The 21,379-nt window shown below is 40.3% G+C and overlaps 3 protein-coding genes across 4 annotated transcripts; 2 read left to right on the top strand and 1 right to left on the bottom strand.

The window, feature by feature from the left end:
- Window positions 1-133: 133 nt before the first annotated feature.
- Window positions 134-4,913, top strand: LOC115769773 (R3H and coiled-coil domain-containing protein 1). Its single transcript, XM_030714738.1, has 10 exons — window positions 134-283; window positions 1,195-1,365; window positions 1,424-1,569; window positions 2,328-2,508; window positions 2,789-3,236; window positions 3,297-3,473; window positions 3,533-3,847; window positions 3,915-4,104; window positions 4,167-4,406; window positions 4,473-4,913. Exons 3-10 carry the CDS (start codon window positions 1,536-1,538, stop codon window positions 4,520-4,522), a joined length of 1,635 nt encoding a protein of 544 aa, XP_030570598.1. The 5' UTR covers window positions 134-283; window positions 1,195-1,365; window positions 1,424-1,535; the 3' UTR covers window positions 4,523-4,913.
- A 658-nt stretch (window positions 4,914-5,571) lies between these two features.
- LOC115769596 (zinc transporter 1) lies at window positions 5,572-20,120 on the top strand. Of its 2 annotated transcripts, XM_030714483.1 has the most exons (8): window positions 5,572-5,681; window positions 6,304-6,432; window positions 16,422-16,608; window positions 16,669-16,793; window positions 17,678-17,775; window positions 17,838-18,351; window positions 18,420-18,654; window positions 18,711-20,120. In XM_030714483.1, exons 3-8 carry the CDS (start codon window positions 16,432-16,434, stop codon window positions 18,897-18,899), a joined length of 1,338 nt encoding a protein of 445 aa, XP_030570343.1. In that variant the 5' UTR covers window positions 5,572-5,681; window positions 6,304-6,432; window positions 16,422-16,431; the 3' UTR covers window positions 18,900-20,120. The 2 variants fall into 2 exon arrangements, with proteins under 2 accessions (XP_030570343.1, XP_030570342.1); XM_030714482.1 differs by lacking the exons at window positions 5,572-5,681; window positions 6,304-6,432 and adding an exon at window positions 15,826-15,897.
- LOC115769597 (phosphatidylinositol N-acetylglucosaminyltransferase subunit C) lies at window positions 19,995-21,370 on the bottom strand. Its single transcript, XM_030714484.1, has one exon. It carries the CDS (start codon window positions 21,339-21,341, stop codon window positions 20,481-20,483), a length of 861 nt encoding a protein of 286 aa, XP_030570344.1. The 5' UTR covers window positions 21,342-21,370; the 3' UTR covers window positions 19,995-20,480.
- Between the last annotated feature and the right edge of the window lie 9 nt (window positions 21,371-21,379).

Below are 21,379 nucleotides of genomic sequence, written 5' to 3'. Positions count from 1 at the left end.
AAGTATCGCTACAATGCTATCGTATCAAACCCCTTACAGATAGTCTATATCGATGAATGATACATAAATAATCAGTTAATGTGGACACACTGCCTTCGTGAAACGTGAAAAAAGTTCTAAACTGTATTTATGTGTGGCGACATTGTCGCATATTTAATAAAAAGCTGGAGAACGGCGAACGAAAAACCACGTTCACAGCTAGTTTAAGCTTGATCGATCAGGAATTTGTTTATAATGTTGGAATCGATATTGAATTGTTTTTAAAAAAGCGCCTGAGCAGTGGGTAAGAACTCTTAGAACTTCTTTGACACACGAACATGTGTGGGTGTATATTATATATACATGCGAAGGTGTGTGCGTGCCGTTGTGTCTGTGTTGTGAAAAGGCTTCGGTCGTGAACGGCAGCAGCTGGTTGCGCGCCAGCAGCAACATAATCAACAAAAATAATACAGCTCCAAATGTGACACTAGACTCCTGATATCCAACCCTACCCCAGCTCTTTCCCCAATTGTGTCTGTAACAACGCGGAAATGTGCAACAACAACAATGCACTGAAATGTATGCCTGCAAATTGTGGGGCCTCGATGCAATACTACCGGTTTGCAAATGCCACAATTTCGAGTTTTCCCAGCTGCCCCACAACAACAACAGCAACGACAACAATAATAACAACAACAACAACTACAACATCGGTAACGTTGCATGCAACTTTGCTTTCCGCATTGCATCGTTTGCGTTTGGAGCTGGTAACACGGTTTTTGTGCCGTTTAAAATGCACGACGCGTTTAATAAACAATTAATTGCCGTGCAATCAACAACATCGACGCGCAAACCTTAGCAGCTTGTTCGTGTAATATTTTTATGTTGGTGTATTTTTTATGCTATTGCTGTTATTATTATTATTATTATTATTAGATGCAGGTTATAATTACATTGCGCGGTTGTGTCTGTTGCATAAGAAATCATTTACAAGTCTGGCTTTGCGTGCTTCTTCTTGCTTGTCTTCTCAAGCTCTTAACAACCTGTTAGCAGTAAAGTCAGAAAGAGATAGAGCGAGACAAAGCAGTAAAGTTAGAAAGAGATAGAGCGGGACAAAGTGAGCGAAAGAGTGACACACACACACACAGAGACATTCATCGCATATATCACTCAGTACTCACGAAGTTAACTTGGTTTGGCCTCTTTATTTTACAGAGTGCTGCTCTTTCCCCCTGTGAACAATTATCGCCGTTATCTCATACATCAAACATGTGAGAACTATCGCCAGCAATACGATCTTTTGACGTTTTCCGTGGGTCAAGGCCCGCATCGACGCACAGTCGTCTGTTTTCGAAATCAGCTTATTGATCCGCACGGATTTGAGGCGTGAGTAGCGTACTCACACTAATACAGCTTAAACTAACAATCTAACTGTTGTTGACAGCCGTAAACAGGAACAGCAACAACAGCAGCAACAACAACAACCAGTAAAGAGCTGGCGAAGCAACGGTAGAAGCAGCAGCGCCAGCAGAAAACGCGTAACGGAACTGTGTAAAATGGGCGTTAAGAAGCATATCAGCGAAACACCTTGTAAGTAGTTGTATGAAGATAAGATAATAGTGGTATTCCGTATATTAAATTGTTGCTAATATCTAGTAAAATTAATAATTGAAATCAAATCAGCAATGCTGTAAAATATACAGCACTTCATTGTGATATTTCATTATTATTTGTTTCAGGCTTATTTTATTATTGTTAAATAAATAAATAAACGACGCACCTGACGGAATACCACGACTTAAATGTACATACATATATAACATACCCATATGCATACGAAGTTGGCAAGCTTAAAAATATTTGCAAAAAGACAAAGCAAAAACAAAGATAAATTGAAAAAAAAAAAAAATATAACAAAAAACCCATTAATTATGTATGTGCAAACGACTAAAAATAAAGCCAAACACGCCGGCGAACGTAGGGGCGCCAGTTCGTTTGTTTGTTCGGGTCACGCAGCTTATTCAAGGTCGCCCTCTTTCGCGAGCTGCTTTTTGGTTGCATCACACTCTCCGCTCTCAGCTCTTGTATGCATGCTCTCTCGCTCAATCGCACGCGCGCTCGCTCGCTCACTTGTTGCGCCTCGTCTGAGCGAACCGTGTTGACATTCACGAAGCAGCGCACAAAGCGAATCAACGTAAAATTGGGTCAGCATTAGTGGATTTTTAATGTGTGTGTATGTTTGTACATACCTTTTGCCAAACGCGTTGCTACACCTGATATATGCCTGTTAACATTTGCTAATGCTTTTTTTTTTGTATTCCTTTCTCTTTGCTCTGTTTCGCACTCAGTAAGTAAATCGAACTCTGTGGATCTCTACAGGCCACCCGCGCTCAGACACAACAGCAGCGAGGACGCATCAGCACCAGCTGCAACGAACGAAACCCTGGCAGAGTCTGCAGCAACAACAACAACAACAACAGCAATTATATCGACAACTACCTCAGCCGCTCGCAAGAGATCGCCACCAAGGTGGGTAGTCAACAAATGTTGATCATAAAACAGAAACCTAGCAGGCTAAGCAACTGTGCACAAAGTAAACATAGATTGTATATATTCATAATTCAATTTAATGTTTCCAAACCTTATTTATAATCAAGTTTGTATTGATTATTGCATTTTTGTTTTGCAATTCTTTGTAAGGCGCCTGCACGGCTTAACTGTTTTTACGAAATTCTGTTGTGTGTGTTTGTGTGTTAATCGCGCACCTTTCAATTTTTTGTCGCTTCTGTTTTGATCATATGTTTCGCAGAGAGCAACAAGCTAGCGCTGCTGCTGCAGCAACGCGCCGTGAACGACGTCCCGATCGCGCCGTTTATGTGCCAAGGGCACGACGCAGTCAGACAACGCCGCCAACAACAACAACAACAACGACAACAGCAATGCCAGCACCGATGCCGATGCCGACGCCGACGCCCAGCGGAGCAGTGGCAGCGCCAACATCGGCTACGTGCAATCCCCAACAGCTGCCTCAGCCATTGGATATGCCAGTTGTAAATACAAGCTCGTCAAAGCCAGACGACGGCAACGGTAATCAGGCAAAACCCAAGAAGTCGAGATCGCGCAGAGAGCGCGCCAAGAAAACAGTTGGCAAAACAATTGAGCCAGATACGCTGCTTGTGATTGCGCCTAGCGAAAACCAAGCCAACAACCAGGTTACAACGTCAGCACCACCGCCAGATAGCAACTGTGATAAGGAGGTGCTTAACCAATGCTTAAATTTGTTGCCCCCCAGCTAGCTAATCCATTCCCATTTGCAGACCATGGGCGGCGCCCAGCGTACAAAGACGGGCAAAGGCCACAGCAATGGGAAACAGCAACAGCAGCATTCGCTGCGCATCGAGGATGCGGCGCTGTCGAGAGCCCACAATGCGCCAACGACTGAGGATGCCCACAAATGTGATAACGATGTGCGCGAGCTGCAGCGAGCCTCTAAGGTATACTCATTTTATTTATTATTTATATATAAACTTTAATTAATTGTATTTTCGTATAGGAAATCAATCGTAGCAACCGTCGCATTATGAAGCAGACCTTTGTATCGGACGTGCTAGAGATACCCGAAATGATTGAAGCAACGCCCAAGAATAGCGTCGCCGCTGCCGCAACAGCTACGGCTGCCACAACGGCAACCCAAGCATCCATTGCACTACCTGCCGACAGCACCACCGAGGATGATGATGAGGAAAACGAAGATGATTGGGAGAATATGTTTGATGAGAACGGCGACTGTCTGAATCCAAAAATTCTGCAAGAGCTCACCGAATCGGTGGGCAAGTGCAAAATCGAACTGCCCAAAATGGACTATAGCGTGAGTGAATGCAGCCCTAAATGCTACACACTGTATTAATTATTGGCTTGTTTACTGTTTGCGCCAGGTCTACCATATTAAACAATCACTTCTGAATGAGGAGGAGTTTCCGCATGTGCTGGAAATCTCGAATTTTCCTGTTGAATTCAAGACTCCAGATTTGCTAATGCTTTTCTCGCAGTACAAAAGCGCCGGCTTCGACATCAAGTGGGTGGATGATACACATGCTCTGGCCGTCTTTAGCAGCTCTCGCATTGGTGAGTAGCACGATTCCTGTCCATTTCAATGTATATCCCGCTAACGCATCAACATTTGACAGCTGCTGAGGTACTGACCATGGGCCATCCATTTGTCAAATTGAAACCGCTAGCCGAGGCCACCCTGGAATCACGTCTTAAGGCAAAAAAGGCGGGTGCCACCTCGCTGCAGCCATATCGCCAACGACCAGAGACTTGCACGGCGCTGGCGCGTCGATTAGTATCCGGCGCTTTGGGTGTTAAGCTGCCCACGGCACCGGAGGAGCGGGAGAACGAAAGGCGTGTGCTACGCGAAGCCAAAGGTGTGTATTTAAGACTCACTTTAATCATCCGAACTATTTATTTATCCTTGTCTTATTGCTGCACAGAACGGAAACTTTTAGCTGCCAAACAGCGCGACGAAGTCTGGGAGAGCTAGGCCAAGGCGGCAGTTGCACTTATGCATTTTTGGTGGCATGCTCAACTCATGCACCAAATCCAACACTCTCCCTCTTTCTCTTACTCTCTCTCTCATCACTGTCTCAATCAAAGCTAGTATATAACTAAATGATAATTTGCATATACTGTGTACTTTAAATGTTTTCGCTTTTCATGCAAATTGTTGCTCAATTCTTTGTAGTTTATAGAATGCACGCGTAAGCGTTTAAATGAAAAATATCTGCATAATATGTATATATGCAAACATACATATATTTATTTGTCTTAGAACGTAAGCAGACATGCATAATACCTACATGTTGTTTTAACTCCAAGCGTAAAATTTTATTTATAAGCGCAAGCAATTTATATAAATATATTTTAATAAAGTTTATAGTGCTTAAGTACAAAAGAGAATTATTATGTGTATTCAATGGAATCGGAGGGGTATTCAACTGGCCTAATTCCCTTATATCTAAACGACAGAATTTTGATAAAATAAACCAATTTAAAAACCCTCCTTAAAGCTTCTATTTTTATTAATTTTAAATCTTTTTTTGCTTAAATTACGAAAGAAAACACGACTCGCGCCCTAAACTAGATCTGAAAATACGTTACGTACTTTTATTTCAAATTTGAATTGCCCGCGCAGGTTACTCGCTACTCATAAAGTAACGAGTACAGTCATGAACTTTTAGTGTCAAAGAAGGGTGTTTCCCTGAATGTTTCTATGTTCTACGGTAATTCGTAAATTAATTTGATCCATATAGTCAGTTAGTGTGAGTCAGTTTCCTTTAAGCCCGTTGTCAGAAATTGCTGGAGCTCTAGAAGAATGACGGTCTTGAGCATATAGCTGGACAATTTGGGCACTCGCTGCTCGCTATTTTGGTGCGTCCGTTGCACTCGCCATGTTCAGTCACGAATGCTTACCAAATATATCGATATATCGCTCAACAGCCGTATATCATTACTGCAGGCATCACATAGCATGCTTTAACAAAAATCAAGTTTGGTCACACTGCTGAAAGTAGTTGGTATTTTCGACTTTGGCAGTTTCGGTCAGCGCAGTTAGTCGTCTTGAAAATTGTAATAAAGTAGCAAGTGCAGGGTGCTCGCAGTTCAGTATCGGAAGCAAAATAAAATAAATAAATAAAAAATTGGTAATGCGAAGTTTGAAATAAACGCAATTGACACATATTGGCAAGTGCACGTGCTGAGTGCAGAAGTGTTAATTTGCTGGCGAATGTTGTCAAAATGCTGGATGTATTGCTCACTGTGTGCGTGTCGTGTGCGTGCATGTGTGTGTGTTAACGTGTAGCGATGTCATTACGCTGTTCACTGTTAACAATATATACATACATATGCATGCATGTATGTGTATGTGTTGCACATAAATCAGGCGTGCCGTGCGCCACCCACTAGTCCAAAAGAGTGCAGGAATTTTGAGTGTAGCGTGCTATTCACAAGATAACTGCACACCGCACATATTTCTCAAAAATCTGCACATTGTTTATAGTTTTGTATTTATTTTAGCTGAAGCACCAACTTTTTGCACGCGTTACAAATAAGTAAATTACTTATCGACGTCAACTTATCGGCTCTCGCTTTGTTTTTATCATAGCTGCACATGTATGCATGTGTGCATGTATATGTTGAGAGCGCCACACGCACACACACACACACATACGCAACGGTGGCCCTATTGTGTCGCAATGAATTTTGCCGAAGACTTTTAGAGTGCAAAACAAGTCATAAATAAGCAATTACACTTTGTGTCCGTAGATCTAAATCACAGCCGCTCTTCCTGCGGCCAACGTCGTCGGACATTAACAGTCGCGCTGAACCTCAGCAATTGAAGAGATCAACAAAAAAAGAAATAAAATAAAAGGTGCCGGCAGCTTTTAAAGTTCGGTAAGTTCACTCACTCGCCCGCTGTCTATTCCTAAACCATCACCACCCCCCCTCTCACTCACACAAAGAATCAGAATGAAATCAAAATCGCGAATAGCAGAGGAAATTGATGTGCAAAGCTAACAGTGCTGCCAATTCGGTTTTTGCTTATGGCTTTTTAGCTTTTTAATAGCTAGAGTAAGAACTATTTGATTTAGCCTTTAAACTAGCTTTATTTCAAGTTCCTTTAACGTGGCCAATTTGGGTTTTGCTTATGGCTTTTTAGCTTTTTAATAGCTAGAGTAAGAACCATTCAATTTGGCCTTTAAACTAGCTCTATTTCAAGTTCCTTTAACGTGGCCTATTTGGGTTTTGTTTATGGCTTCTTAGCTTTTTAATAGCTAGAGTAAACACCAATCGATTTAGCCTTTAAACTAGCTGGTTTCTTAAACATGGTCAACACTACTCAGCACATGTTTGTTGACAAAACACAAATACACACAAAGAACTAATACAAATGCCAAAACGAGCCAAGTCAAAGGAAACCTGTGCGAACATGTCTCGCCCCGCACGCCCTTTCAAGCACTTGTTGTTGCTGTTGTTGTTGTTTTATTGGGTCAGCGAACTGCGCGCACACGCCCATTTGCCCATTTGGGCACAGGTAGAGAGGCCCATATGAGGCATTTTCTATGTGCCTCAATAGTTGTTGACATTTGTGAAAAACTACTCGCCAGCCGTTTGTCTTCCCTGCAAAGGCCCACCCCTCCCAGCTTATCTACATATTTACCTGAGCAGGGCATCTTGTTAGATTTGTTTTTCCTGCCGTTTTGTTTTTTTGTACTTATGCCGGCTTCAGCAACCGGTTCTGCTTGGCACATCCGATCGAAGCTCAGTCTCTCGGCATCTTAGTCATTGTCGGTAATCATCATTTGGCCATGGCTCTTTATCAGAAATAATTCTGACTCACTCAATGATTTAATTGTGGGTAACTTTTATAGCGTGTGATTTACGTTAGCTTCCTTTTTGTTTCGTATGTGGGTTGGAATTGAAGACATCTGCGATACCATAAAGTATATAGATTCTCGAACAGTCGAGTCTGTCTGCCCGCACAGCTATCGCATTTGTCCTATGGCTACAATTAAGTATTTGCATATATTCGTTTCAGATAAATTCCATTGTTGAATAAACATTTTAATGTTTTATCTATTAATTCAACTGCTTGAGCTTAAGCTTTGTTCTTGCTCTTCAACTTGTTTAGCTTTGCTAATTATCATCCATAATTTGATCTTTGTGCCTTTTCCTTTCCAGAGAATTTCTTTAAAATCTCACTAAAGCTCTTTCCAATTCGTTGACTTTGCTTAGTTTACATTAGTTAACACTTGAGGGAGCTCTCTTTAAAGGTCACGCTCCATATTCAAGCCCCTTCGTGTTTTTTTTTTGCTTTGTCAATTATTCCAATATAATTGAGTGACATCGAGTGCAAAATAATCAATACGTGTTAATTAAATTTGGCGGCAAATATGATTTCGTTTATTTATAAATCTGTTTCGCTTTGCTCATCAATATTGGCGCAACTTAAATATTTGATACGACCGATTCCTCTGGGGCCAACACTTGATTGGATGTAGGTAAACACATATAGACCCCGAACCCAATAATCAGCGCTCTCTACGTGAAACTAGAACTGGGTTATGTTTGCCAGCGACCATAAACGAGTGTAGATTTATGACAAAACTAACTGGGTTAGGTTTCCTTTCGCACAGCTCGGTATTACACGTAATTAGTTTCTACAGATAAGCGCCTGCTAATCAGACTCTGATAATATTCACATTAGTTCTCGAGCAGTTCCCATAAAATAAAGTGAAAGTCTCGGAAGTGTGGCCTTACTTATGTCCTAACATATAACTTTAATTCATTTAAATGTATACTTACCCACAAATGTGCATCCAGAAATAACTAATCGCTAGTGTGATTCGTTTATTGCTATCTGCTTTCATCTCTGAAATAACAAAATAAGTAGACAGCGGATAAGAAGAAAGAGGAATAGAAGAGAGAGGGAGAGAGAGAGGTGAGAGTACAACCATTAATTCAATAGGATTGACACCACAACTTGCTTAATGTGAATATAAATATGAATATTATAACCAAAACATGAAAACCTTTAAGGATTGAGTTCATGAGAATCGCGTAGTAGAGCAGTAAGTAAAATTATGTTATTTTCAGCATACTTGGGTCGCGTTTGTTATTGAATTGTATATATATCGTATATACATATGCACCAACTTACAAGTACTATCCAAGCACACAACAGTTCCTTAATATAGGAAGCTATTGGCAACAGCTTTTGCTAACAGCTAGTGTTAAAAGCTACTGCTAACAGATATTGTTAACAGATATTGTCAACACAATCTGTAAACTGCTAACAGCTTTTGCTAACAGCTGTTGCTAACAGCTAGTGTTAAAAGCTACTGCTAACATATATTGTTAACAGATATTGTCAACACAATCTGTAAACTGCTAACAGCTTTTGCTAACAGCAGCTGTGGGCTACTTCAGTTTGGGTCCTTACAAATCTTTCAATTCTATGGAAAGTGAGAACCTTGACTAATAAGGAGGATGTAAAAATATATATGTATATATGATAAAAATGTCGCTGCAACTTACAAGCTTTTGGCTGTCATTGCAAAGAGTTGTTGCTGTTGACGGGAACCATTTGGCTACTCTAGTGCGAATTGGGTCAGCAGGTTTGATTGTGTACATGCATATAAAGTGTACATCCAATGCCACGCCCACTCGTACACCCTGCCATCTTCCCCTCTCACTCTCTCTCTCTCTCTCTTTGTCACTGCAACGTGCCACAGAATTTGCATAAATAAATCAAAACTCATTTACCTGCCCCACTTTTGTGCAACACCCCACTCCCTTCCTTTCGCCACTCTCTGGCCCGCGGGCAGGCGCTTCAGTTGTCTCCCATATATATATATATATATATATGTATATTTTTTTTGTGAGCCTTTTGCGCTTTTCCGCGCTGCCGCGAAGGAAAAACGGGTTAATTGTCAGCCGCGCAGTTGATGGCGCTTCTTTGCTTTTTGTTTGTGCTAAAAAAAAAAAAACAAGAAAAATTGTATATAAAAAAGTATTGTTGGCGGCACAATTTCCGCCACTGTTGGTTCGTAATTTTGCAATTTTGTAATTAAAGTAATTATTTGATTCGCTTTTTATTGTCGTGCCAGCTTATTGCCCTGGCAGCACACCAAAAATGTTGCACGACCAAACGATTTATTGGAGTGGCAGCAGGATTTGCAGTCAAATTAAATGAAAGGGCTTTGGTTTCCAGCTCGTTGCGTCCGTCGTTCTATTATATTATAATCCCTAATAACTGATTCTAGCTTGGACTGGCCTGCAATACTATTAAGCAGCGTATATATGCAAATGCCCTCCATGGTCACTTAGAAGCATATCAAATGTAATTCTCCATGGTCTCTTGAACATGACAAATGCATCATATATGTGGATATGTGCCCTCCATGGTTATTTGGGAGCATATTAAAGGCAACATACTGACATGTAGATAGGTGTGCTGCAAGTTTAAGAGGTCCTCCATTATCCCTTAGATCCTATCCAATGTATATGAGGTCCTCTTGAACATAACAAAGGCTTCATATTTATGTGTGGTCCCCATGGTCACTTTTCAGCAGTTGATAGATTCAAATTAACATCTATCAATTTATCCATGTTCACTTTGTTCGTCATTTGAAAAACTCCTATAAATAATTATTAGTTGACCTTTGTTCACTTTGTTATCAAGACTTTCCATTAGCTAAATATTCTATTGAATGTACTACAAATGCCTAAGTATAAGCTCAGTTTATATATCTATCAGATTTATATAGAGTCAACAGGCGTGCTTTAGATATTAAATGTCCTCCATGGCCACTTGACTTGCTGATACATTAGTTTGCTCACTTACAACTAAACAGCACTCAATGATAGTATGATAGATTATATATAATGCTGATTTTGGTGATCTTATAGATTATCTGTATACGATTATAATCAATTGGCAATAATTATATCGTCTATATTCCTTGCTTAATAACATTCTATTGTTATATATATAGATAATTCTGCTGGTTATTATCGCAACGCTTTGTATTTGGGAATTCAACTTGACTTCTTAATTACTTATCAAACCAGCATCGAGGCGCAATTCGTTGATAATGCCAAATCAACTGGTTTTTTTATAGGTCATGTTTTGAGGCTTACAAACCCAAAAACAAAAACAAAAAATGTTTCTTATCGCAGGGCAGATTATGCTGGTCAGGTTGCCAAGAGGCCTATCAAATGTTGCCACAATAACTACGATGGGAAGGAGAGGGGGGGGGGGGTGTTGGCAAAAGGGCATAAAGTCAACATGGCATATGCCAAAAGTTCAGCATGTACGAAAGTCAGTTAACGCATACAAACACACATGCATACACACAGGCACACACATGCACACATGCAGAGCGGCCAATTAAGCAACATGACCTAGAATATTGTAACCCAATTGTGACCCGGCGCAGCTCGGCTTAAATCACAGTCTGTTCGTGTGTGTTTAACATGTATGAACATATGCAAATGTGTGTGTGCAGCATTTGCATGTGCTCTGCATGTTTAATTGTCGTAATAAATGCGTAGGCACATCACGTGCTATAGATATTTATTTGTATAGCTATAGATTGAAGTACACATATATAAAAATATATATACATTAAGTACCGATAGGCTATCAAGGCTGTTAACTGAGTTTAACCAGAGTCGGTTCAAACCCGGAACTCTCTAAATGAAAACTTTTGAGGGGGAGTCAGTCCCAAAGCAGGAAAAACTTTGTTTTTGTTTTTATTTTTGGCAGATGACAACTTCAGGGGGATATCAAATTTAGCCCGTAATCTGAATGTGAAAATATCTACGATTATCAATACTTTCAGTACAAAGGGCATATGCTGAACTTTTCACTGTAGGAAAATTCCAGCCACATGTGTGGAAAAATCGCGAAAAACGTTTGTATAAAACCTTTCTGTTAATCATCCGATTGGCCTCAATCTCATTTTTAAAGATCTTTGTTCAAGCTTCAAGCTTCCTCGGTTGAAAATCTATTCACATATGTTTTGATTTGTACATTCATGTATGCATGTTTGTTTTGTATATACATATGCAAACATGCATGCATGCATTCGTACATGCGTGCATGCATTCGTACATGTATGAATGCATGTAGGATATCTACGTACATGGACACATACATATGTACATACATACTCGTTTTTACATGCATGTATATTTGTATATATATATGTATGCATGCATGTTTGCATATGCATGCATACATACACACGTGCACATACATACATGCACATACACACATGCACATACATACATACAAATATACGTAAATATTTATGTACAAACAACAAAAATTCCCAAAAAAAAAACAACTAAGAAACGCACAACACTACTAGCTAAGCATGAAAAACTGCAGAGCCTACTTGAATTCTTGAGAATCGAGGAGTAGAGCACTTGGTAGAAATTCGTTTTATTTAAATTTGCAGCACAGCGAAAAATAAGCTTGGTCTTAGAAAACAAACACGCATTCATACATATATACATAGATGCAATCATACATGCATGCATACACACACACACATGCCCACACACATACATACATACATACATACATAAATATACACATACATATATAATATTATTTACTAAAGTAGTTCGAAGCAAATCGAAGCTCGCAAATGCTAACTTAGCTCAATGACATAACTAAAGTACCCACTGGAAAGGGTATAGAAACGTATTTCGAACGAATTTATCCTTGTGCTTAGCCAAACAAAGCGCTGTGCAGCCGGAAATTCATAAAAATAATAAATATGAGCGGACCGAAATGACATTGGATTTGACTAGCTATACTATATATATCGTATATATATATATATTTATCGGAATCTTACAATTTAGCAGGCAGCACGTGGCTGACACTTGAGGGCTACGTCTTTGGCCATGGTCAAGTGCAGTTGGAATTTAGTAATTACTATTTTTCGATTATACGCATATTACATGTGTTTTTGAAGCTTCGATTCTGAACATTTCGTGTTTGGTTAAAACAATCACGTGCCAATAAAAATAGTTAATACATTTGGGCTCTGACATAACCATGAAGTCGAATGCGAGAGCTAAGTATGTGAAATGTCGATTTCATCAATGGACGCCACACTAAATGTGTTAGTAGTAGCTGCCCTCCCCCCTCACTCCCCTCTTTCTACTAGGGTATTTACCACTTGCCCCCAGCCCACTTTCGAGCTGTCTTCTTTCTGTTAACTTGGCCATGTTGCTGCGCGTTGATCGTCGGCTAGTTGAGCTACCCTCTTTGGCTTGCCAGACACGTCCGCATCGAATATTTTGTCAGCGTCGCTATCGGACAGTGGCTCAAAGGCTTAATAGATTGGTGCTATCAGTTAAAGCCATGTCCGTTAGACCCTCGCGGGTCCAAGGCCCGGGCCAAAGGCGTTGCTCAGTCTTTAATCAAGTGTGCAGGTGAGAGCTGCTTGCCATTACCTTAATTATAACTAAATATAGTTAAAATATCGTGTTGAACAATAGCTGAGCGTAAAAAAGGCTAAATCTATAGCCAATCAATGTCACAGGCTGTGAAACCGCCAAAAAATCTGTCTGATTTTTATCAACTCCGATTTCTCGCTCTCTTTTACTTTGTGCATATATTTATATAATTTATTTTCAAATTTTAATTCGAGCCAAAAAAATATATAACAACTCGTCTTATTTATGTGTATACCCTGTAGAAATTAAAGTGCGTGAAAGGAGTTTATGTATGTAAAAAAAAAACACATAATGCTGACATTTGCAAGCTTATTCTTGTGAACTTTCAGAGACTTAGAGAAATTGGATTCTTGGCTTTTTTAAACTAATCTCGAGTCGAAAAAGTTATATCCATTAAAACATTATACGGGGTATATCATAGCTGAGCATGCTCAACAGTAATATTCTTCTTACCTGCTTTAAGTGCAAACTTTTTTAAAAAAGAAACAAAGTTTTGATCTGATTAATCAGAGCCAACTTTCTTAAGTAATACGAACCTTAGAGACTAATTTATATTAAAACAAAGCAAAGTTTGTTAGCCTTAACATATTTACACATGTATATTTACATATGGATATATCTATAAATATATAACAATAGCATATTTATCGCACAATTAGCTTGGCAACATAGTAATCGCATTGTTTTTTTTAGTTATTATGTATGCCTAATCTACACTGGCACTTTTCCGCAGTCTCCAACCAGCCCAACAAACCCGATAAGCAATTGCCTGCGGTTACTCTTCAAAAGGGTATTATCATGTTCATATGTCACGCGTCATGAATTTATGGAGACAGAACTAGCCTATAGGGCTTATATGCCTGCCGACAGGTCGATATGCTGCCTTGAAACTTGAAAGATCTGAGTATTTCAAGAACTCTGGATATTATGAAGCTTTTATATAGATACTACATTTTTTATGTAGAAAGCTTCTACATAGACTATCTTTAATATACTCAAACCTAAGTCCTGAGTTGTTAATGATAGAATACAATATTTATGCCCCACTGTTGTGTTAAAATTCGCAACAGGTTTAAGCTTCGAGCAAGTGCCAAGCTGTGGACAATACCGAGTTGATAGAACTTCGAGGTTCTTAAACAGGCTAAACAGATACTTTGCTCAGCTTTGTTGGGTTTTATATCTGGTTCGAATAGAACATAATTGTATTCCTTAGATAATATCCTATGCCTATTAGTGTGTTTAGACTTTGTTCATTTCAGTTAGCTCTTTTTGGCTGGTCTCTTGATGTGTTAAAATTCGCAACAAGTTTAAGCTTTGAACGAAAGGCAGGGTGTAGTGTACAATATCGAGTTAATAGAACTGCGAGATAAACAGGTTTGCTGCGCTTTGAAGTTGTTTAAATATGATTCTATTGAATAGGGAATATACTATTATGTCTTGTATAAGTAAGTGTATTTAAGCTTCGTTCATTCACTAAGCTTTTTTCGGCGCACAAGCTTAACATTAGCAATGCCTGCGTTGTGGGTCGGGGGTCTACTTCAGATTTTTATCTACTCGTTTAGCACCAACTGATAACACGATAAAAGCAAATATTAGACAAGATAAGAGTTACTCATTGTTGTTCTATCGCATGTATCAGACAATATAGTAGTTAACATATTTTTTTCGCGTCTCGTGTGCCGAGATAATGCTATACAAGACGGGGACAAAAACTACGAAAAAGATTGTAAAATCAATTTTAGTTGTTGGGGATTTTGTTTTTTTTTGTTTTTTGGGCGTGCAGCGGATGATGCCCAAGTGGAAAAAGGGCTTTCCTGCAACTTAAAGGCTGACTAAAAGGGTATCTTGTTTTCTGCTTGTGCGAATATTTGTCAGGTACATAGCCTAATGGGCGGGAGAAGCTTTCTATATGTATGTGTATATATACCATTTTTTTAACCGGGTCGACTGAGGCATGACAGGCTCTCTGATACCTCGAATTAAGCCTATATCCAGATCTCCTTCCATTTGTATACTATATATAGCTCAAAATATATTTAAGACATGGTTCTTAAGGCAAAACTCGGAGTAATTATCAAGAGATAAACTACATTTTTTTCTTTGGTTTATACAGATCAACACATACTTGCCCCAAAATTGGCAGGATACCCAATTTCTTAGATTAGAATCTTGCGCTTTGATATATATATCCCTTTGTGTGCCATATTTGAGCGCTGAAATTAAGCCAAAGATCGAACTAATTAACTAGCCAAGTTATTTGGAATTTGTTTACATATCTTGGGGGGCAAGTGAAAGAAACTATCATTGCATAAGCCAAAACTAAACTACAGGGCATCTCCCAGTCGGTTACTCCCGGCTAGAGCCCACTTTTGCCTGCTTTGTTTGGTTGCTTAGTCAACGGCTGATCGCAAATTGTTTTCTTAGCTACCAGTACAAAAACAACTAGCTGGCTGCTCCAGCCCTTACCCCTATCTATACCCCTCGCCGCCTTTTTTAACTGCACCCACATCACCTACATCCACCCACCCCCTCCCCTACCCTACCCCTCTCCGAGTTACCCTGCCGCTTGACGACAAGTTTATTGTCGTCTGTGCGCGCGGGGTTCTTTGTATTTCATTCGTTTCAGTTGAAATTGTTTTGTATAATTGTGGTATATGTTTACACAAAAAAAAAAAAAAATTGCTGCTGCTGCAACGGCAGTCGATCGGCCCGCTTCTTAGTAATAATATATTATATACATATATAATATATCTATATATAATACATACAATTGAAGCCTGCACATAACAGTCTATAAGCCACACGCAGAGGCAACGCAGCAGCAGCGGCAGCGGCAGCTTCTGTGTCCCAGAAATCCTGCAGCCAAATGAAGTTCTTTGCGTAAGTTTTCCCGAATCAATCAATCGGAGCCCAAAGAGCTGCCCACAGCTCCAGTCAAGCATTAAAAACCAAAAAAAAAACAGCCCAGGAACAGGCCAAGCCCATTTGCAGGGCGCATTCAAGCGTTGCCTAAATTGTTTTCCCATTTTATCTATTTTTTCATTCAATTAAATCTCAGGTAAAAGTTTTCTTCTATTTTTGTTTTGTTTTTTTTTTTTTTTTTGTGACAAATGAATGCATTCAATTTGTTGTTAATTTGTTTACCGAACAAATTTGTTGCCAAACGAAAATAAGCTTTGAATTCAATCGAGTTTTGAATCGAGAGGTGAATGAACGCATTCTGTGGGCGTTAAATAAAACTTAATGAAAGCAACCATATAGTCAAAGATTAAGCATATACACGCTGCATATATACTAATCTAGTTAATGTATCTATATATATTTACCCAAAAGATCTTCTGCGTCTTCCAAAATGCCTGTGCAAATTTGTATATACGTTTCTTGCTTTGTTTGCCTTCTTTCAGTTTCTCCAAGATGTCCAAATATTCGGGCAAGAAATGCCGCCTCCTCTCGATGATGTGGCTGACGGCGTTCTTCTTCTTTGTGGAAATCATAGTCGGCTACGTGACCAATTCGATGGCCCTTGTCGCGGACAGCTTTCACATGCTGGGCGATATAGCTGCCCTGGTCATATCATTTCTGTCAGTTAAGGTGAGTGCTATCACTTATTATATAGTTTAACTCACTAATATATATTCCCAATCCCAACAGATGTCACCCAAAAAATGGTCAAAGAACACATTCGGCTGGGCGCGCGCCGAGGTCCTGGGCGCTCTGGTCAATGCGGTGTTTCTGGTCGCGCTCTGCTTCAGCATCACGATTGAGGCTTGCAAAAGGTGAGGCACCTGTGCCATTACGTACCTGTGCATGTGTGTGTCTCTCTCTGAGTGTGTGTGTGTGTGTAGCTGTTGTCGTGGTCAACGCCTTCGCACACCCAGCGCGCAATTTCGAACGTTTCGCCTTGTCACCGTTTCGTGTGCTCACATTTTCTTGAATTTGTTTTTGTTTATTTTATTTATTGTTGTTGTTGTTGTTGTTGTTGTTAGTCAGTCGTTCATTTTGTTATCTTTTATTTTAATTTACGTTTTTCGATATTCGCCATTTGTTATTCGCAGCGATTCCATTTGCATGCCGCATGCATATTTCTTGCCACTTTACGATGCGCGTTTTTATACGCCCGACGATTGTATAAACGAGCCAGCTCTTCTTCTTTGCCTTCAAACAGCTATGATTAGCGCTGTGGAGCTGGGCGCAGTAGGTCCGAAATCGCTGCAATAAGATTACAAATATTTGAAACCAGTTCAGTCCACTTTCGTTGCATATCATTTACACAAATCAGAACAAATAATGTCGTTAACGCCGTCTCATTTGCTAACAGTATTAACCTTAACAAATGTTCTCACTTTCCTTTATGTTGTTCTGTCAATAACAAGGTAATCCAAGATATGGCACACGTCTGTGCTTATCAATAGAACTGGATGTTAAATGTAAACATTCAACGTTCAACACGTTCACATTACGTTCATCAGAATCTCTAAATATACAAATGTAAAACATTATTTATTAAGACTTACTTCGTGACAAATGAATCGATTAAAATTTTAATGTAAACAACAGCGCGCCATTTGCTTACAGTTGTCGGCTTAACAGATCTCAAGTCTGTTAAGTTTAAACACAATGTTATTCCTCTCAAAACTTACTTTTAAACTTTCTCCCATAGGTTCATCGAGCAGGAGCCCATACATAAACCTGAGCTGTTGCTTATCGTGGGCATACTGGGTCTGCTGGTCAATATGATTGGCCTGTGTCTGCTATATGGTGCGTATACTTTATATTACTTAATTGTCTATCAAGCATTTAATCAATTGAAATACCTTTAGAGCACGGCGGTCATCATGGACACTCGCATGGCGGTGGTCTGACGCGCAATCACAGCCGCCTCACGGAGCTGGCCAACATGGACGAGGGCGAGGATGAGCAGAACGATTATGCCTATGAGAAGCAGAAGGAGAAGCAGGTGAAGAAGTCCAGTCACGGTCACAGCCATGATCCCGGCCAGATGAACATGCGTGGCGCCTTTCTGCATGTGCTCAGCGATGCCCTGGGCAGCGTCATTGTCGTGGTCAGCGCGTTGGTCGTCTGGAAGAGCGACTGGCAGTATCGCTTGTACATTGATCCGGCTCTGTCTATTGTACTCGTGGCACTTATCTTGCACTCTGTGTGGCCGCTGTTGCGTGAATCTGCACTAATTCTGCTGCAAACGGTGCCCACGCACATTCAGGTGGATGCCATACAGAAGCGACTCCTGGAGAAGGTCGACGGCGTGCTGGCCGTGCACGAGTTTCATGTCTGGCAATTGGCCGGCGATCGCATCATTGCCTCCGCGCATATACGGTAGGGTAAACGCAGTCAACATCATTATTGTTTACCTCTATCTAATAATATTTTGTCATTCGCCGCAGTTGTCGCAATTTGTCGGAGTATATGAAGATAGCCGAGAAGGTCAAGGAGTTCTTTCACAATGAGGGCATACACTCGACTACCATACAGCCGGAGTTTAGTGAGATTGAGGGCTGCAATATGTCCGATGGCACCTCGAGCATTAACATGAGCGGCTCCGATTGCTGCGCCCTCGACTGCCCCACCACGGACGAGGGCTGCGTGAAGGCCACCTGCTGCCAAAACAACAACAAATTGGTAATTAGCAATTAGCTTGTATTTGGCTGCAGCAACTTAACTCTAAGCACTTACAGAATCAACTGCCCTCGCCCACCAATTCGCCGTACATGTGCCGGCAACGTAATGCGGCACGCCAGGCTGGCGATGTTGAGGCCGGTTCGCTGCTAGAAGCCGCAGCCGCCGCCAGTGGCAATCAGGCGATAAGCAACGGCAGCGCTGTCACAGGATCTGCGGAGCCAACGCCAAAGAATGAAATAGTCTGACAACAGCAACAGCAGCAGCAGCAGCCAGCACAACAACATCAAGTACACTTTGCCACAAGCCCAAGCACATCAACACGTGATATATTTTACGAGCCAAACAGTCAAGCAACTTCCAAAGTCATCGCGGCCAGCGATGCCAGTCCAAGTCTCTCGCTAACCGCACAACGACGCCGCGAACTGCAGCTGCGCGCCGAGCAGCATTGCCAGGAGCAGGTGAAGCTCAGCGGCGGCGCCTGCACGCGCAACGGTGACGAGGTGGCGCTTTAAACCTGAAACAGAACACGGAGATTGTCGTGTTGGGCTTTTTTTTTTTTATATATATTACACGCATTCTTCTTGGCAACTTAAACTGTTCTTTAGTAGAATTTACATATTAACAAATTACGTTTATAGGGCCAGTCGACTTGAGCCGTGGTTAAGCGATGTTGTTATTGCGCGAGTCTAGTTTTAAACAAAATATTTGAGCGTGTCTGTGTTTTTGTGAAGCCCCACCCACCCCAAACGCTGCACAGACACAACCCACACAGCGTATTTTATTCGATTTTCTGTGCTAGTTTAATTCAATTCAAGAAAAACTTTAGACTTAGAGCCGCGAAAAACATGCAGTTAAAATGTCATTCGTATAAATGATTGTATGGGATGTTGATAGCGTTAACACGATAAAACAAAAACAAAATAACACAAAGGTATAGTTAATTTTAGCATTAAGTCCAAAGCAACATGTAACAACAATTAAGCATATGTACGTTTTTTACATTTTGAAAAAGTTTATACATAAAACGAAAACAAAAAAAAATATATATATATTGTATTTAATAGTTATATATATATATATATATAGTTAATGATCAAAGACAGTGGCCGTTGGGCGCGTTTAGTGCGAATGTTTAGCGAAAAGTTGATAGAATTACAAATACCTAGTGTATTATCATATGCAAATTCTATGAAAGGAAAATAAAAATAAAACACAAATACATACTGTATATGTACGCAAGCTTTAGGCATTAGTTTCTTATTCTTAGTAGTTTTTACCATAATGCTAAATGTAAAAAGGTTTTTACTGCAATGGCAATTAAGACTTCAGTTAATTTAAGCGCTTTTCAACTTTGTCATTAATTCGATAAAAACTGTATTATTTTATGATTGTTTCAATATGTCTGCGTTTATGTTTGTAAATATGCCCACATCAAACATAATAATTATAATTAAATGAGACAAATGAAAACCAATACAAATTATTTTATTTTCGGTCTATAGCTTTATTATGCGAAAGCCCTTCTAGTTTGATTGTGCAACCAAACTTCATTTGTAAATATAAATTTATTCTTTTTTTTTATTTCTTCGAGGTTCAATAAATTTATTTTAATACAAAAATGGATTTTATTTACAGTGGAATTGTCTCTATATACGATTTAGATATGAATTTGAAATAATAAAAAAAAATAAATTTACATTAATTAGAAAGGCTTTTTACATTGAATGTGGCTAAATATTTCAATTAAGCGTAAAGTTATGTATTTAGTGCTCTGACTCGTGCTCCCCGTCATCGATGCACTGCATCTCTGAGAAGCGAAGCTGGCGCTATAAATTCTCGTCCAGATTCTTGTCGGTGTTCTCCTCAACAATTGCCTCGTCCCAGGGACCGTGAATGTTGAACTTGTGGCGCTGATGCCTCACAAATATGAACGGGCAGACAAAGTTGATGAAGAGCGTGCTGCAGGCATATAGATACAGAACCGGCCGTGATATATTATAGAGCGCCGTGCAGCAGATGATAAATATGGGCACCATGCACAGGGGGTGCCATGTGGCTGCTATCATAATGGGGTACAGCACAAAGAAGATCGCCGCCTCGACGAGCAGAACAAAGGCGTGATACGACGTGGACAGTCGCGAGGCCAGACAGATGGCGCCGAATATGGCCGCATTCAGCGATATGGCCTTGGAGACCATGGCCACATCTAGGCCGTAGTCGGAGAACATCAGATTGAAGAGCATCATAAAGAAAGTCGTCATATATATGGTGTCCGTGCTGATGGCCTGCGTCAATGTGTGCAGCATGGGTGAAAAGATGTAGCCAAAGAGCAGCACCGTGACCAGCGTCTTGGAGTCCTCTCCCAACAGCATCATGCTGAGACTGCTGCCGCGATAGAACAAATAGCCGATGCCAGTTATGATGCACGTGGGCACCAATATGCTGGTGGGTGCGACACTCTCCGCCAGCATCAAATGGTAGAGTATCAGGAATCCGGTTATGCACGAGATTTGATTGTTCAGCACGGTTATGCCGGCAACAGCCTCGCCGAAAGTGTACAGGCGCACGTGAAGATTTGTGCGCAGATCTTTCAGGAAACTCACATCCGTATAGTTATCCGGATATTCGCGGTTTGAATAGAGGTTCTTGACCCAAGGCTTTCGTTTACCGTATGTGGTTTCTGCCATTTTTTATTCAGTGCCAAAAACATTGACAAACGGTTTGT

This window comes from Drosophila novamexicana, unplaced genomic scaffold (genome assembly GCF_003285875.2).
Source record: "Drosophila novamexicana strain 15010-1031.04,08,12 unplaced genomic scaffold, DnovRS2.1 tig00004554-arrow-pilon, whole genome shotgun sequence".
In the NCBI taxonomy this organism is placed as follows: domain Eukaryota; kingdom Metazoa; phylum Arthropoda; class Insecta; order Diptera; family Drosophilidae; genus Drosophila; species Drosophila novamexicana.
This window is presented reverse-complemented; position numbering and strand designations above follow the sequence as displayed.